The sequence below is a fragment of the Peromyscus leucopus genome, chromosome 9 (genome assembly GCF_004664715.2).
Source record: "Peromyscus leucopus breed LL Stock chromosome 9, UCI_PerLeu_2.1, whole genome shotgun sequence".
NCBI classification, from domain to species: domain Eukaryota; kingdom Metazoa; phylum Chordata; class Mammalia; order Rodentia; family Cricetidae; genus Peromyscus; species Peromyscus leucopus.
This window is the reverse complement of record NC_051070.1, coordinates 91,153,240-91,170,948: the sequence shown is the minus strand read 5'-3', so window position 1 is coordinate 91,170,948 and position 17,709 is coordinate 91,153,240. Positions and strand designations below refer to the sequence as shown.

The 17,709-nt window shown below is 42.4% G+C and overlaps 1 protein-coding gene across 2 annotated transcripts in view; it reads right to left on the bottom strand.

Annotated features, from left to right (window-relative positions):
• Positions 1–14,861: 14,861 nt before the first annotated feature.
• The window catches only part of Synpr (synaptoporin), a 349,008-nt gene continuing 346,160 nt past the window's right edge, over positions 14,862–17,709 (bottom strand). For both annotated transcript variants that reach the window (XM_028894513.2, XM_028894514.2), the window contains one exon: positions 14,862–16,532. In XM_028894513.2, coding sequence (XP_028750346.1) covers positions 16,278–16,532 — 255 coding nt within the window. In that variant the 3' untranslated portion in view covers positions 14,862–16,277. The remainder of the gene's footprint in view (positions 16,533–17,709) is intronic.

The window sequence follows — 17,709 nt, the reverse complement described above, 5'->3', positions numbered from 1 at the left end:
TCCCAAAAGCCTGTTTGTATTATTTTAGAGTTATGTTTATTTTACCTACAATGCCTAGGGTTTTATTTTATTTAGCAGGAAAAAATGAAAAAAAAATGTACGCTATGTTTCTGTGTATAAAAGTATCTATTTAATTTCAGAAATATAAGTCTATTTAAATATTCACTATATATTCATGCACCAACTCGGAAAGGTTAAGTAGCTGTGTGAAGATTGTCTGTGCTGCTGACAGGACCATCTGCTCTTTTGTTTGTTTTATGCCAATAATAGAATCTACATTTATGGAACTCCACGGCATTCTTGTCTACCCCTTGCTTCAGACTCTAGGTAGTCATGTCTTTATATATAGCGATCTAATTATCTACCTATGTAGTTATCTAATCCTCCACCCCATCTCCATCCACATTCTGTTTACTCCTTTCTGTTGTCAACATCTAATGGTCTGCTCTTGGACATACTGGTTTTTTTGTTTGTTTGTTTGTTTTGTTTTGTTTTTTGAGACAGTTTCTCTGTATAACAGTCCTGGCTGTCCTGAAAATCACTCTGTACACCAGGCTGGCCTCGAACTCACTGCCTCTGACTCCTAAGTGCTGGAATTAAAGACATGTGCCACCCTCACCCAGCAACATACTGTCTTTTCAATGAGACCTGTTGCACAGCTCCTTACAGAGAGCTGGCATACCCCACAGCAGAGGTTCAGGTTTTGTGGAAACCATACATATCAGAATTGGATCCTCTTATTTAATACACTATATATAACATCTCCTTTTAGTGGTCTGTTTATTTTTAATGAAATGGTTCTTTGGGGGGTTGTTGCCAGAGCTTTTTGGCAGTGGAGCTCAGGCATCTCAACACTATCAGTGGGTCTGCTGCCAGGCCTTTTCCTCTCTTTGGCTGGGCATGAACAAAGCCAATCTGCAACACCGTTCTTGTCATCACCATGCACTGTGGTGTTGCCAGCAGGTGGCCTAAAGCATTTTGGTGCCTGTCTGAGGTAGTGGAAATTAAATTTCTGAATAAGGATGTTGAACATATTATTGGAGTAGGCTTTAATTATCTTCCAATGCAGCATGGGGAGGGAGAGCCTTTAACTGGTGGCTGTCATTATATGGACCTTTCTGACACTTATGGGGGGCAGAAACTGGCTCAGATGATCCCTGGAGCAGTCTGTGGCCTCTCTCATGAATAAAGCATGCCGTGCAATCACAGTGACACAGGCAACACACTCATAGTTGGAGTGCTTGTTAGCCTGTCAATTAATGAGAAAAGGAAACACAAGTTTAGGCTTATTTCTGTTAGCAAACCACCGCTCTGTCCAGAAAGTGTTTGGTTAATCCATGGTTTCTGAATTTAGGATTTTAATGCCCACTGGGTGAAGAGATTGTCAAGAATACTCAGCTCAGCTTAAAGATAGATGTTTGACAGGAAGACTGAAGGAATGTCCACTTGTGTTTCCCTGAAAGGGCAGCTTGGGAGAGTAAGAACTTATTTTCACCATTGTCTAAAAGAGATCAACTGTATGCACTCTAATTATTTTTGAATAAATGACATTTTTGTATGCTTTGTAAACTAAATGCATAAAGACATAGGTAAATGAAAATTACCTTCCTATTTCTGTACCCATCTGTCCAATTCTTTTCTTTTCCAGTTTTAAGCACCATAGTCTGAATTCAGTACAATTTTTTTCTCAAGAAAAATCCATGCGTGATTTGCATACAGAATCAAGATGGTCTCCAAACCTTTAGGGCATGAGGCACAGAACAAATGTGCAGCTCTTCAAACAGGTATCCAATGGAGACCAGGGAGAGTGATTGGCATCCCCTTCCCTCTCTTAGAGACAGTGTGCCTGCTAGCTGCCTCCTAATGAGCCACTTCCTGGACACGTGGGAGTGGGAGACGCTGTTGCACAGCTCCACTCTGTAATTGGCAGGTTTTGAGCGTCTGCTAGTTCCATGCTGGAGTTGGTGCCTGCCCCTCCCTCCGACCCAGAGATTAGTCTTTTCCCTGCCACTCCATGACACGTCCCTCTGTTTCTAGTCCTGCCTTTCTCCGGGGGTTCAGAGTTTTCTAGCCTTCTCTGAGATCCTCATTTTTCTCAGTTTATTTCTCCAGCACACAGCCTTTTCAAACTAGGTGGGAAATATTTCTGTTGATTGTATTGATGTTGGAGTCTGAGACTAATCGGCTTGGAGGGTTACAGTTCTGACATACATTCCTGCCAGCTTCCATGGGAGGTAAATGCAGTTTAACCTGGAGAGATTTGGGTTCCTAGACTAGCAAAAAGATTTATTTTATTTTATTTTTTAGAGATCTTATTTTACTCTATTTTGAGTCACAATTTCATCAAGGGCTTAAAAATATTGTGCAATGAAATTGCTCTTTTAAAACTCAAAGATACCTAGAAATATGTCTTTCTTGTGGCATGTTTGAAATTTGACAGACACAAATATAGATAATCAAGTCGTAAGCAGAAATATCCAAAAGTTCAGCAGAGGTATTAATATATTGAAGAATCTATTTGAGGGACTCTAATTTCACTAACAAAATACATGCCCTTCTGGGATATGACTTAGGGAGGTAGGGTACCAGCAAATTTCCTTGACCTCCTCTATGTCTGTCACAATGACAAATTGTTACATGGCTTGCCTGCCTGAGCAAATCCTACTGCCTATTTCAAAGTGCCATCTCTTTGTAGATTTTCAGGAACACAAAATACCTTTAAAAAAAAAAAAGACAGCAAACAAAGATTTGCAGCCACCTCAGTCCTCACAGTCATTGACATAGTTGGTGATCAAGAATTCCCATCTCTTCATACAATACCATGTTCTTCAAGGATCTGACTTGGAATGAGCATTGCCTTCAGGAGGAGCATTGTGGACACGTTCCTTTACAGTTTCAGGAGTTAGGAGAGATTCTTGCTTTCTATGCTTTTTATGTTGCCTGTGTGTCTTCTCATTTGTTCTCAGAGTCAGTCATCGTGTGGCATCAATAAGCCAACACAGACTGAGTGCCAACTGTATACCAGGCACTCTGCCAGAGCTACCCATCGGGTGCTTTCCTTTTTGAGGGCTTGTACTTTAGTGAGAGTGAATCATTAAACCTGACAAAGAAAGTGTTGTTTGAGCAACACACAATAAGGAAACATGAAAATTACTGATTTTGAAAAAGGAGTTGAGAATGTCATTCGGGGTAGCACAAGATGGCAGAGTAAGCTGGGGAACAACTTTAGGTAGTGAGACCAGGAAAAGTTTCTCTGAAGACATTCAAACTGAGTCTATAGAGGAGGGAATAGCAAGTACTGAGCCCAGAATCATGGGAGGGAGGCTCTCAGAGCTGCAGGAGAGTGAGTGGGAAGTCAGAGTGTGGTGGCTCTGCCGTGTTTGGACACAACTATTTCCCTGGAGGGCCATGGGGCGTCATGCAAAGGTTCAGAGGCAACAGGAAGTAAACAACAGATGGACTGATGATCTGGGGCTTATGAGAAAAGGTGAAGTAAGATGAGAGACTGATAAAATAATTCATGTGTGATATTTGACTGTGGAATTGTTAGTGATTCTCTGATTCTCAGAGATAGAGACAGCAGGAGGGTAACAGTCTTGTGGAGAGATGAGGAGGTGAAAGGGGGTGAAAAGAGAAAACACACACACACACACACACACACACACACACACACACACCACACCCCACAAAACACCCTTAGGTAGTTGACTTTGGTATATCCATGTGAGAGTATTATTCAGCCATTAGAAGGACTATCTCTAGGATATATAATTTAAATGGAAAATAAGGTTGTATTAAACGCTGAGAGTATCTGCTATGACCAACACTATTCTAAATGCTTCCCACACATGGGATCAATGCTCAGTTTCTCAATGGGAGTGCTCCTATTATTGCCCCATTATAGTTGAAAAAATATTATATATTAAAACACTTGACCTGCCGGGCGGTGGTGGCGCACGCCTTTAATCCCAGCACTCGGGAGGCAGAGCCAGGCGGATCTCTGTGAGTTCGAGGCCAGCCTGGGCTACCAAGTGAGCTCCAGGAAAGGCGCCGCAAAGCTACACAGAGAAACCCTGTCTCGAAGAAAAAAAAACAAAAAAAAACAAAAAAACACTTGACCAACTTCCAACAACTCAACAGTGGTAGAACCTGCACTCAAGTGAGGGTTGAAACCCAGATCATGTTCTGCTGCTCATGTACTTGCCTCTGCCAGCACAGGTATTTCTACATCTGAGTAGCTGAAGTTCCATCAGGATCCTTGCCACTAGCTTTAATGATGTGGTTTAGAATGCCTTTCTCCCTAGTCCTCTCTCTCCTAAGGACATCTCAGTACCACAGCTGCACAGTGCATGGTCATGTCCTGCTTTCCACATGGAGTAAGATTTTTCTGTCCTCTTTGCCCCTGAGCAGGTATTTCCTTCTTCAGTGGATAATCCCTGGGTTAAAACTACCAATGTTGCCAGTTGGGGGTGGCGCACACCTTTAATTCCAGCATTTGGGAGGCAGAGGCAGGAAGATCTCTGTGAGTTCAAGGCTGGTCTGGTCTACAGAGCGAGTTCCAGGATAGCCAGAGCTGTTACACAGAGAAACCCTGTCTTGAAAAACAAACAAACAAACAAAAACCAAAACAACAACAAAAAAATGCACTACTGTCTTCATGGATCATCTCTGGAAGAATCTACAGGAAACTGAGAGTCATCACTGCTTCTAGAGGTACAGTCTTGGAGGGTCAGAAGGAGGAAACCTCATATGGTGTTACTTTAATTTAAAAAAAGAACAGGAAAGGAAGACCCCAGCTAACACCTCCATTCCTGTTCATTTGGGCAGGCCACTGCACAGGCACACAAGTGGACCTCCAGGTCTGCAGACAGTTTTTCATGGGTGGGAAGCAGTCGACCCCACATCCAGGATGGGTTTGTTTGCCTCAATCCCTTCTGAGGTTGTTAGAGTCAATCCTAGGCCCCATGTCCTCAGTATCTCACTGGATATCTAGTAGTGTATTTTGGAAAATGGGGAGTGATGGCAAAGAGAACCAGAGAACAGGGTGAGAGCTTCCGTTGAGGCTCTAAGCTTTGCCCTTTTCTACTTACACAGCTTCAAGCCCCTAGTGAAACCTTCATGCATCTGAATCAATGAGGAGAGTGGAAACCAGCAATAAACAACGAATGAGGGAGTGTCATTCTGTTAGCTGAGCCCAGCACTTTGGCCTCGTGAGGCCTGAGCTTGTAGCTTGTGCAAATCAACTGTCCAGGGACCCTCTATCACATTCCAACATTTTCTTAGATACAGAAATATTCAAAACTTTCCACCTGAAAGTAGTTGAATCTACATAATCAAATTGATGATAAATTAACATGGGAAAAAAACCAACTCCACTAATTATTAGTGTGTGTGTGTGTGTGTGAGAGTGTGTGTGTGTATGTGTGTGTGTGTGTGTGTGTGTGTGTGTGTGTTGTGATGGAAAATCTGGAATTTAGAGAGGGGCCAGATGTTTGAGGCATAAATCCCTCTGTGCATGGGAAGGGAAGCAGGAAAGCCGTACTGACTCTCTTGTGGTAGTTAATAGTTTCTAGAAGAGAGAATGAGGTCAGAGGACAGTGGCCTGGGACAAAGTTGCTCTGGTCTTTCTTCTGTGATGGGAGCTGGATCTGTGTGGGTTAAGTGTCAGCAGCAGGAATGGAGGATGGCTGCTCCCCTTTGGCAGGTTTGCTCTGTGGCTTTGGGAAACACTTTCCCTATTTGCTCTCAGTCTGAAGTCCAAAGTATCTGTTTGGTGTATTGTTTTCTGAGCCCAAACAGAGGGCAACAAGAAAGAGCATTCTGGAACTGAGCCACCAGGGACAAGCTTTTCAGGCCCCATGGCAAAGGAAGCCCTTTCTATATGGCCATAAAGAAAGCAGTAAACATATTGGTAACTTTCCCCAGGAGACTCAAGATCCTTCTCCTTACTAGCTAGTCAATATACCACTATACTCATTGTCATATTTTATGAAATAATAGAATAGTTTGTATAATGCAATACTATATTGTATTTTTTTCATGTGTTTGAGTATCTGGTATACTGCAGGCATGGTTCTAGCTACAGGGAGGGTATAGAGGTATAGCAATCCAGTAAGGGCCTAGCCTTACAGAGAATTGCTAATTGAGTGGGGGTATATAAGTGATGAGGAAATAAAGACCAGATGTCATTTTAGACCTATATGAAGCTATTCCACTGGTCTGGCTTCTGAATCTAGCACTGTGTGGATGCAGGAGTGCATGTAGTGACCCCCATCCTTAAATGACACATTTCATTTGAGGGTACTTCAGCAGGGAACAGAACACACCTTCATGGATTTCTAACAAAATGATTCAAACTAATGATTGGGCCAACTGTCAGTCTTAATTTTCGAGTCTTTTACAAACAATGCCTTGTATAATTGTTTAAAGATTTACTTCATATTTGTATATGTGTGCGCGCACACACACACACACACACATACATGTGCGTGTGTGAACACATAAGTAAACATGTTTGTGTGTGCCACATATGTACAGGTTCCTGTGGAGGCCAGAAGAGAGTGCTGGGTTCCCCTGGAGCTGGAGTTACAGGCAGATATGAACTGTTGTGAGTGAGTGCTGGGAACTGAACTTGGGCTGTATGGAAGTGCAGCAAGTGCTCACCTTCCCCGAGCATCTCTCCAGACCCTATGCTGTATCATTTTATCTTTGATTTTATCTTTGATTTTTCAGGATAATGTGGCAGGCGATACAAAGGCTAAGATGTCCATCTATCTCATCCTCTCTGGAACACAGGGATTTGTTCGATGAAACATCGAAGGGGAATGAGACCACTGATGAAAATAAAATCGAGGGTCAGTTGACCTTGAAATTGAGGAGGTATCCACGTTACACAGATGGGCCCAACACAGACACAGAGATCCTTAAAACATAAGAGACCCATGTGAGATGAACTTGTCTTCTTATTCATAGATAGAGAAGGAAGGCCAAGAGCCAAGGAATATAGGCCACCTTTAAAAGTTGGAAGTGACAAAGAGGTTGATTCTCCCCCAGGACTTCAAGAAAAGAACATAGTCCTGTTGGTCCTCAGATTCCGGCCCAGGGAGACCTCCACGGGACCTCTAGCTTGCAGAGGTATTGACACTGTGGGCCAAGCCACTGCATTTGTAGAATTTGTTTGGCAGCAAGGGAATACTACAGGTCGAGATTATTATTTTAATTTATGTAGGCGAAGAGTTAGAGACTCAGAGATGCTCAGGGAGTTTCCCGGGTCACAGTACCTACTCCTACTGGTAAAACAAGGTCTGACTTGAAGTTAATACACCCTGCTGCTCAGAATGCACATGATCCATTCAGTGTAATACCCATGACACTGTTTACCAGTGACTAAGGACACCATGCATTGCTGAGCTCCCAAAATGAAGATCTGACCACAGGTTCCATCTAAGGCAATTATCAGTGTGAAAAATGTGTTCCTCATGAGTGGACACGGTGCCATGCTGCTAAACGTGGTGGAAACATATTCTTACAACTGTGAAATTTTAATACAAGTCATAGGATTATTGAGAAAGTAGGTTAAAAAAGGACATGTAAAATGGAGAGTGTTCTTTAGGCATCTTGTCAGACACTGGGAATGTGAAATTCTAAATTAAAACAACTGTGGGAACCAATCAGATAAAAACTTGATTGAAAAAACCAAAGGAGTAGCCATGAGACATGCCAGTTTACAGGAAAGAGAGAATATTTAAAATATGGAAACTGTTCAGTATTTGCTTTTCTTGTGCTCACCAAATTAACATGGGCAGATGAGCTGTCAAGTGAAAGTGCTTCCAGGAAGTAGGGTGAGGACACTCAGTTCACGGCAGCCTGTGAGTGGAGCTCACAGCACGCATCAATTAGACCCACGTAAGCTGCAAGTCAAGCCATCGGTCCGTGAATGACCAAAGGCTCGGAGGCAACATCTTCAGCACTAGGAAACCGCTTAGGCTTATCAGTGTCCTCAGTTGCTTTCCTCAAAAAACCTGAACACAAGCAGTGGAGGCTTCTTCATGTAAACAGAATGCTTAACTAGACTTAATCTCAGGGAAACCAAGTCTTCCTGGAAGGCAGTTCATGTTTGCTCTATTATCTTGGCCTTTGCCTTTTACATTATTTGCAGAGGTCGGTCACCATTTGGGATAGGAAAATCCATGGCTACCCTGGGAAATAGGTGCTGCTAGCAGGTGCTGAGGAATACTTAGCTAAGTACTAAAACCAGGTGCTACAGAATACTTAGCTAATACTTTGCTAAACCAGGGAAGCCATTTTCTTGAAACTCTGTTCAAGAAAGTGAAATAGTCAATATTAATTCAGCTGGACCTTCAGCAGTCCTAAAGATGGAATTGGTTTATTCAGTGAATAAAGCATGGACTTATCCATATTGGCCCATGGTTCTGATTGAAGCTTTCCTTCTAGCTACTGGGAGATGAGTGTCCTGACAGTAGAAACACTTGAGAGTCTGTGTCTTTGATGATTGCAGCTTTGTCCTATAAGCAAGCCATGGAAGATGTGTGGAATTGTAGGGCGTAGAATGGTGACTTCGATCAAGTTGGTTTGGATACTCTTATCTCATCGATTTTCAGCAATACCAGTTTTCTCACTTGCCAAGTCAGTACAAAATAGTTTTGTATTTGGCGACATTTTGTCATTTGTTAGCAGGAACCAGGACAGCACACAGAGTGTTAAACAGAGGTGCTGCTCAGAGTAACACTCAGCAGACAGTAGTAATAAAGGACTATTTTTGTTAGTGAAGGTGCTCACAAGGATGCTGCTGCTCCTGACTGTTTTGTTCTGAACTGTTAGGCAGAAGAGTCTTGGCATCTTTAGTCTAGTGTTGTAGTTAAATACGTATTTAACCCATGGGTTAGCACACCATACACACTCAATTAGCTACTACTGTACAGGTGGTATTAAAATCATATTGCACGTTGGAGCTAAAGTCAAATATATACACTAAGTAGACTAGGTAGTTAGTCTCCTTTTGGAGATGTGAGAAAAAGAGATCTATTGAAGTCACTTTTCTTGGCCTCAAGTTGATTGGCCTGCTTAATGTGACAAAATCTCGGTGGCAGACACTCTAGTGGTCCATTTATGTCCCGGCAGAACTGACAGCTGCATGCCTCTGGCTTCATAGCTTCCAGCTGTTAACACCTGAGATAACATCTGGATTTTTCTCCATTGACCATAGCCTAGGCATAGGGTTACCCAATGTCCTGGGGAAGGTGTCACACCTCCCAAGCAGCCACAGCTCCTTTCCCTGCAGTGGGACTGCTGCACTGACTTCCATGTTCTTTGATGGAATAAAACCTGGCCACAGCAATTATCCCCTGAGTGAAGACTTTAGCAATTTTTCTATGGTCTTTGCCTCCATTTCTGAAGCCCTTATTTGCCCTTGAATTCTTGACTTAGGGTCTTCTCCTGGAGAATTCAACTTGAGACACTCAATTTCACATGAAATTATGGATGTTATGGCTATTGTAAAACACAAAATACTCTATAAAAATGACTTGCTCTTGTGCCAGTATGTAAGGTCCCCTAGACAGATGTCTACCTCACCTTAACTCTGGCCTTCACATTATTATTTGGGAACTAATGGGGCTGCATACTGTGCCATCTTCCTCTGACATTTTGATAATTATTTGAATTTACCTCATTTCATTATCTGTATATGTACTGTTTGACCAAAAGTAAGCTATCAACTCACAAGTACAGGGATCAGTTCTATCTCCTTCAAATCAAATCTATCTGAAATCTAAGGGTATAGTACCCACAATTGTGCTTGGCATGAGTAGGAGCTCAGTAAATAGTAATTGAACGAATTGATGAATGAATGAGCCTACTCTCAGTGTGGTAGTTTGAATGTAATTCGCCTCCATAATCTCATAGCGAGTGGCACTATTAGGAAGTGTGGCTTTGTTGAAGTGGGTATGGCCTTGTTGGAGGAAGTGTGTCACTATGGAGGTGGGCTTTGAGGTTTCCTATGCTCAGGATACTGCCCAGTGTCTCAGTTGACTTCCTGTTGCCTGCAAGATGTAGGAATCTCAGTTACTCCTTCAGCACCATGTCTGTCTACATGCTGCCATGTCCCATCATGATGATAATGGACCGAGCCTCTGAAACTGTAAGTGAACCACCCCAATTAAATGTTTCCTTTATAAGAGTTGCCACCAGGTGGTGGTGCATGCCTTTAATCCCAGCACTCGGAGGCAGAGCCAGGCAGATCTCTGTGAGTCCAAGGCCAGCCTGGTCTACAGTGCAAGATCCAGGACAGGCACCAAAACTACACAGAGAAACCCTGTCTCAAAAAATCAAAAAAAAAAAAAAAAAAAAAAAGAGTTGCCATGAGGCTGGTGAGATGGCTCAGTGTTAAAGGCTAGGCTCACAACCAAAAATATAAGAGTTGCTGTGGTCATGGTATCTTTTCACGGCAATAGAAACCCTAACTAAGACACTCAGAATTCCCATTTATTAGAAGTTGAAATATTAATATAGAATTCCATGAATTTGTCTCCCAGCTTCTCCTAGTGTTGATACTGTACATAGTACAATGTCAAAGCCAGGAAGCTCATAGAGGAGAAACTGAACTGGGTCCTTGCCCATTGCAGGGCCCTGTAGTTCTTGCCTCTCTTAGAATGAGACTTCTTCTTGTGTCTAAGGCTTTTATAACCCTGCCCTTCTCACCTTTTCAACTCCTAGCTCTTTCTCTTCCCTTGCATGTCCTAGCACTGCTAGACTTGTTGCTAGTTGTTCTAAATTTAAAGGCATTAAGTACTTTCTCACCCCCACCTTAGGTTCCCAGGTACACTCGCCTCTGAATGCTATATTCACCTCAAACCTAAGTCTTCCTTCAAGTCTCAGCTTCAAATCATCTTCTGAGAGGCACCCTTGCTGGCTTCCCATTTCCATTTCTGCTACAGGCTGCAGGAAAATATTATAAGATCTCAGCTGGTTATGGCAAAGCCACTACCTGAAGGGATCAAGGAATTCCTTCAGAGGAAGCCAAATTCCAAGGAGCTTTTGATGTTATTTGGCTTGTTATATATCAGCTGTCTTCTGTTATGAGTATCATGTGTGCCTTCATAGTTTTCCCAATTGATTTTTCCCTAAGAATTGCTAACAGTGTGGACTTATCACTCTCTGGACATACACATTCAAGGTATTTGGAGAACAGCCTCAGGAAAGGCTTCCTTCCCCCTAGCCCATCCATTTTTCCCCTTTCAGCACTGAAATCAGATATCTTCTTCAGTCACTTTCAAGGACTAACCACCACATGCTAGTCTCCTGATTCAAAGTCTAACTAACCACCACATGCTAGTCTCCTGATTCACAAGGAGACACGCCTAGATCAGGTGGACCTTAAGTAATAGCTTTACACAATTTAGCTCAGACCCTCCTTTCTTACAGTCTTATTAACTTTATGGACCCCTAACTTCTTACTGAACCACTTCTCAGAATGTAGATTGAGCACATAGGTCCCCTTTTTGATATGCTAACCAGTCATTAGCACTCAGTTGACCTCCTCTTTTACCACTCCCATTTTGGATTGTAAAAGAAAGCCTGGTGGTCACTGCCTGAGGAAAATTCTTACCTGCCTTTATGACCCTGTAGAATTCAAGCCTGATGACCTTGCTTGACAAGGGGATTGATATTACATGGGTTTATTTATAACTGGACTCTTGGGAGACTTGGGGAGAATGGAGAGATGGAGAATAGAGATGGATAAGGAGGATTTTTACCAGAGAGAATGTGTGGATGAGATGGAAGATGAGGAAGATTCAGATGGGGAAGTACTAGCTGAGTAAGAGCAAGGTGAAAAGGACCTAGATGAGGCAGAATTAAGATGAGAGGATTAAGATAGAACTTAGAGGGAGCAGTAGATAAATACAGAGAGAAATCAGGTAAGAAAGGAGCTAGGCATGAGAACAGAACTGAAGCTGTGTAGATAGGATGTTATCCCAGAGGAATTAAAGCAAATGGATTATAGATCTTGGTATGCTGAGATTCTATTTCCCAAAAATTTTCTTCGCCATTTGTAGTTTTCTCTCCTGAGCCCCTGGATTGTATAATATTAAGCCTAGTCCCTCTAATAGTAGAGACCTTTCCCTCCCCATTGTTCTTTTATCTGTAGTGTCAATCAATTTATTCTTGCATATTTTATGTGTTTACATGCTTGTTGTTTGAGTCTTCTAATCTTGAGATAAACTCCAAAGGTTCCAGCAATAGTAATTTTTCTCAGCTCAGTACAATGAGAAATTTGGTCTGTAAAAATCTCAGCCTTGTATCAGTTTGAAGTAGATTTTCATTTCATTAATTCAACTTTGCACAGCCAACCACCCCACAGAACTGAATATCATCCAGTTCATTAGTTTTCCCCACATGCAACCAGATAATCTCTTGTCTCAATCTATGTGAGGAACATTAGCAGTCCTGTTTCATAGACTAAGAAATAACAGTAAGGGTGGTGACCAATGTAGAAGGTGGTTTGATGCTTTGTACTGCTTTCCCAGATTAAATCCTCTGAGACCAGCCACAGCTTGAAGGATGAATAGTTCTGTTGTAGTGGACAGTGACCTCCATCACGCAGGCACCTCCCAGGGTCTCTTTTTCCCTTCTTTGTGTTCCCTTCTCCAGGAACTGAAAGGGGTCATGGAAGGATTTATGTCCAGGTCCTATCTCTGGCTCATAATCTGAAGTGTTTAGTGTCATACTGGCAGGTGCACCTGCCATGTAAACTCACCCTAAGTGGGCAAACTCCACCAATGGGGGTTGCCAGTGAGTAGATTTCACAACCTCCTCTCATTTTTTGATCTCAAAATATCTTTTGGAATTTTTTAAAAATTTAACTTTTGTGTTGGGAGGGTTGCACATGTACATGAACACACATGTGGAGAATGGATGGCAGCCTCAGGTCTCACTCCTCCTCAGCTGTCTACCTTGAGTGTTTCGTTTTGCTTTTTCATCTTGCCCCGTGAGACAACCATCTTGCTAGCTAGGCTGACTGGCCACAGAGTCTGTGCACACGATGCTCCTCTTGTTACGTGCATTCTTGGAACTGAACTGTGGTCTGCATAGAAGCAGTTCCTGCCTGAGTTATACTCCAGCCTCACTTCCTGTTTCTTGGTGGAAAAATTTCAGAGCAACGCTGCTCTGAGGTTGTGATGGGACCAAGTTTCCCATGCCTTCATCAGCACCACCAGGGATACCTTTTTATTGCTGTTGTTGCTTTTTTTATTTTTCAATGTTTCCTTGTTTTGTTCTCTCATTCATCACCCTGGCTGGCTTCCTAGAGTCCCCCTCAAGCAAGTTGCTCTTGTCTGGGGCTCTGGTTTGCGATGTCTCACACTGAACATTGCACACAGTGTGCCAGGAGTTGCTCTAATTCCTTTGAATGGCTTACCTTTCCTCCTGATAACAATCTTCTGAGTTTGTACTCTGAGCCCCAGGATACAGACGGGACATCTGAAAGAATGAGACTCGAAGTGTCTTCCCATTACTGACCTCCCACATACCCTAGGTGGTCCCCATAGTGTTAACTTCCTTACACTTCCAGACTGTAGACTGTGGCCATGAAAACGTCTCAGGGCTTTGGAGAAGTCACTTGGGAAGAAAGAGGTATTGCAAAAATGGCAGGGTGGGAATTCTAACTTAAGCAGTCTGATCACTGGGACCACCCTTCCTATCTGTGTGCTTCAACTCTCCAAGGAAGAAAGTCAGCTAGCATCCTGAACAATCAATGAGCCGGGAAGCTGAGACTGCACACTCAATCTTGGTGGTCCCAGGCCTGCCAACTATAATGATTATTCCTCATTTTTCTTTCTCCATAAAGGCCAAATCTTTGTCTCTTTCCCGGAAACCCAAAGGACTGAGACAGTTTAGTGAAATTCCTTCTTGATGAAGGCAGCTTTTTGTTGTGACCCTGAAGTTGACTGGGAAAGCATGTCTGTATCTCAATCAGGGAATTCTATTTGTCAGAGCCCCAAAGGGCTTTGGACCTGTAACAGTCTGTCATCAGGGTGTATAAGGTTTGGAGAGCTCATGACTATGCATGAAGAAGAGGTCACTTTCTCCTCCTGCACTGGGCTGAAGAAAGAAGTCTCATCCAGCTACTAACTTGAAAAACAGGGCAGAGGAGGCATGGGCATATCACATTTGCGTGCGCACACGCGCGCAGACACACACACACACACACACACACACACACACACACACCATCTTCCAAGTGCCTTCATTAAGTTTCTTTCAGATAAAGATAGAAGTTCTAATTGTGACCTCCAAGTAGTTTTTACCCCTGCACCCATAGGCAGGCTCCCCTTGTACGAAGCCTCCCTCAGTCTCTATGTTATGGCAGCTCTATCTATTCCTCTTGCCTCCTACTATCAGAATTAAAGTCTGCCTGGCTCTACTCTGCTGTGGTATGCTTTCTTCTGCCTGTCCTCCTAAGTTGGGTCTTGCTCAAGTCTGAAGCTCCTTCAGTTTTCTCCCTGACTAGCTGAGATAGATGCTTTTGCAGAAGCCCACGCCTCCACCCTCCACCACACACGGTATAACAAGGGTGTGGATATGTAACACAGTTCTCTCCTAATAGAATGCAGGCTTCTTAAATAGAGCCCCTTTCTGCTTTTCCACACCATTGTTTCGCCCTTGACTTGAGCAGTGTTGAGTACTTGGGAGGTCAGAATAGGTGAAAGGTTAACTAAACAAAGAACACGGACCAGGAAGTGAAAGTGGGGTGGGGGCAGGAGGCAGGGGCAAGAATGCTAGAAGCATTGCATTTAACCTTTGTTTTCTTGCTGTTGAAGCTGACAGGCTCATAGTTATGGATCTTCACTGTTTAGCCAGATTGTAGGCAACAACTTTATTGAGGTCAAAAGATATCACAATACAGATTTATCCAACAGGGTTTAAGAAATTGGTTACAGATAGCATTTAAGACGCAGGCTATTTTGTGCTAAACTGCTTCCAATGTCACAGACCACACAAAGAATTTGTATGTCAGTTACAACTATCTAGAAACACATATGCTTAGCTTACCCTGCCTGTTGGACCTTGTTGTTTCCACTGAATTAAAATGAAGAAATGAAGATTGGCGTTTTCTTGGTAATGAATATGTTCTGGATAGTCTTTCATGAGAACCATCTTTCAGATAGAGTGGCATAGGGAAGCCATTCTTAATTTATGGGTTATACACAAACCTAAATAAGTAATTCTGTTAAGCTATAACTTGAGATTTCTAGTAATTGAACTGAGCAACATATTAGCTTTAAAAATAAACAAAATCAGATGTTTGACTGGTCATATGAGACTATAGAGCACTTTTCTTAGTACTACTTAAACTATGGTACCTAAAGCTGTATCTCAGGATGCTAAGAAAATGCCACTCTATAAGCATTGGGTCATTGTGCCTTATCACTCATGGCTCATAGGATAAGAGCCACAAAACACCATAGGAAGTTACAAGAATGTAAATATTTACTTAAGTAAATCAGATAAATATTGGGCAGTTACCATACAGAACACTGACTATCTACAAATAGAGAAAGCTCCCAGACTTTAGCTCTAATGCATTCAGAACTTGAGTAAAGTCAGAAAGACAGACTTGCAACATCTACAAAGCAGTGCATACACATCTTTGAACACCCACTTAACAAACTCATGATGCAAACTGAAAAATCTTCACATGTTTATGGTGGAAGAAAATACTTATTCATGCATTAAATCACATAAACATTGTTTCATCAAGTGAAAACAGTACAGAATAATTACCTAAAACATATGTGTAGTCCTAAAGGGCCTAAACTAAAAATACTAACACATGCATGTTGTGATTCACCAAATAGTCTTCTAGAAATCATTAAAATGTCTCTTGCATCAAAACACATAGGAAAACTCAATATTATTTAAGTTGCTCTATGCACATTACATACTAGAGACTTTAAGCTACAAAATGCTTCCACTATTTTAACACACATACAAAATGACCACAAGTTTATCTGTGTATATAACAAGGTACTTTCTAATTGCCCATCTATAATGAATAATGCATCTCCTCCTCAGGACATCTCATCTCTAAGTACCATTTATCACCATCCAGGCCTTTCTGCCTTAATGAGGACTACAGATCTCTGATTTACATTCAACATTCTCTGCATTAATAATTGATTGAAACTCTTAAAAAATTCTTATGCTACTGAAATGGAAGGTGGTGAGGCTATAGCCAGAAGAATTTGGGTGATACTGGGTTATATCTGATTGTTAAAGGTGGGGCCACTGGACTGTTGGCCAAACTCATCGGAAGACGGCCCCAGACTTGCCTGCTGGCTGTAGCCACCACTTGACCCATAGCTGTCCTGGTTGTACCCGCCTTGATTATAGCTGCTTGAGTGCTTCTCCATGGGGTCAGAGAGGTATCTCTGTCCTGAGGAATGCCAGCCGGTCTCCTTGAAAACAAACCAAATGTTGCCAGCCCAGAGGATGAAGTTCAAAAACCCAAAGACCTGGAGGAGAATCAGAGCAAGAGGTTAAAAGACTGGACAGAAACTCCAAAAAAGCCCATTCACAGCACTTCCTCACAGTGCCATGGGGGAGCCTGCACTTTAATTTTGAAGTCTATTAAAAGTTTTCACTCAGAACCACCATTTGATTTAGGATTCCTGAATACCTTATATATACCAGGCACTACATGAAAGGTTTTTATATATTAAGTCCCCAGTCTAAGAGGCTAGTGTTATTATACATTACATGTCTATATTGAAAATGTGGAAAAGAAGTTTCACAAGGAAAACAATCTGGGTCAAGGTCACACTATAGATTACAAACAATGGCAATCCACTTCTCACAGACTAGAGGGACTCCAGATAAGTACTGTCAATCAACAGCCTGTTTCCCCACCTGCCTATTCCTGAGGGGGTGGAACTTTCTCCTTTCTCTGGTCTTGGGACTTCCCTCCCCCAGCTACCAGGACCATGGACCTGAAAGTTTCAAATGTACACCTAAGAAAAAAAATCTTTTAATTTTACTTTCTGATCCTAATATATATCTGTTCCTGCAGATTTTCAACCAATTAAAGATTGCAAATTGCTCCCACTGATGCCTGCATGTCCCTAGCCCCAGAAGGTCCCACAGAACTTGGACAGCAAGTGAAACAGCTGCTCTTCCTGGACTTGGCCAACATTCCAGCTTTTTGGGTGCCCGATGACACCACGGTGTCAATAGGGAGTAGTCATAGATGGTTTCGTCATCATCCCTTATCATTCATTTTCATCAAAAAGACTGGACAAACATCAAAGCTGACCTGGCTGCCAGTTCTCCCAGCATCCTTCAGTCCCTACATGTTGCAGGGTATGGCTCTCATACCTTGCCCTCTACCCTGAACTCTCTAGCCCAGGGGCTGGGCTGCCCTTGAAAAATGAATCATTACTAATTCCCTGAGGAGTAAAAATTGTTCTTAAATTGTAGTGGAGTGTCTGGTTCCTGAGGAAGTCCTCTCTCAAGGTCAGGCATTTGGATAAGGGCCTCCATTCCCTCAGGGGCTTGAGGAAAGTTTGCTTGCTAAAAGTAGTCATTCTCCTTAACTCTGGCAGGAGGAACTTGTGGTCCTTATATTGATGTAAGAAGGCTCCTGGCGGAGTTAATGAACATTTGAGAACAGCAAGCATTTAGATACTTGCTGAA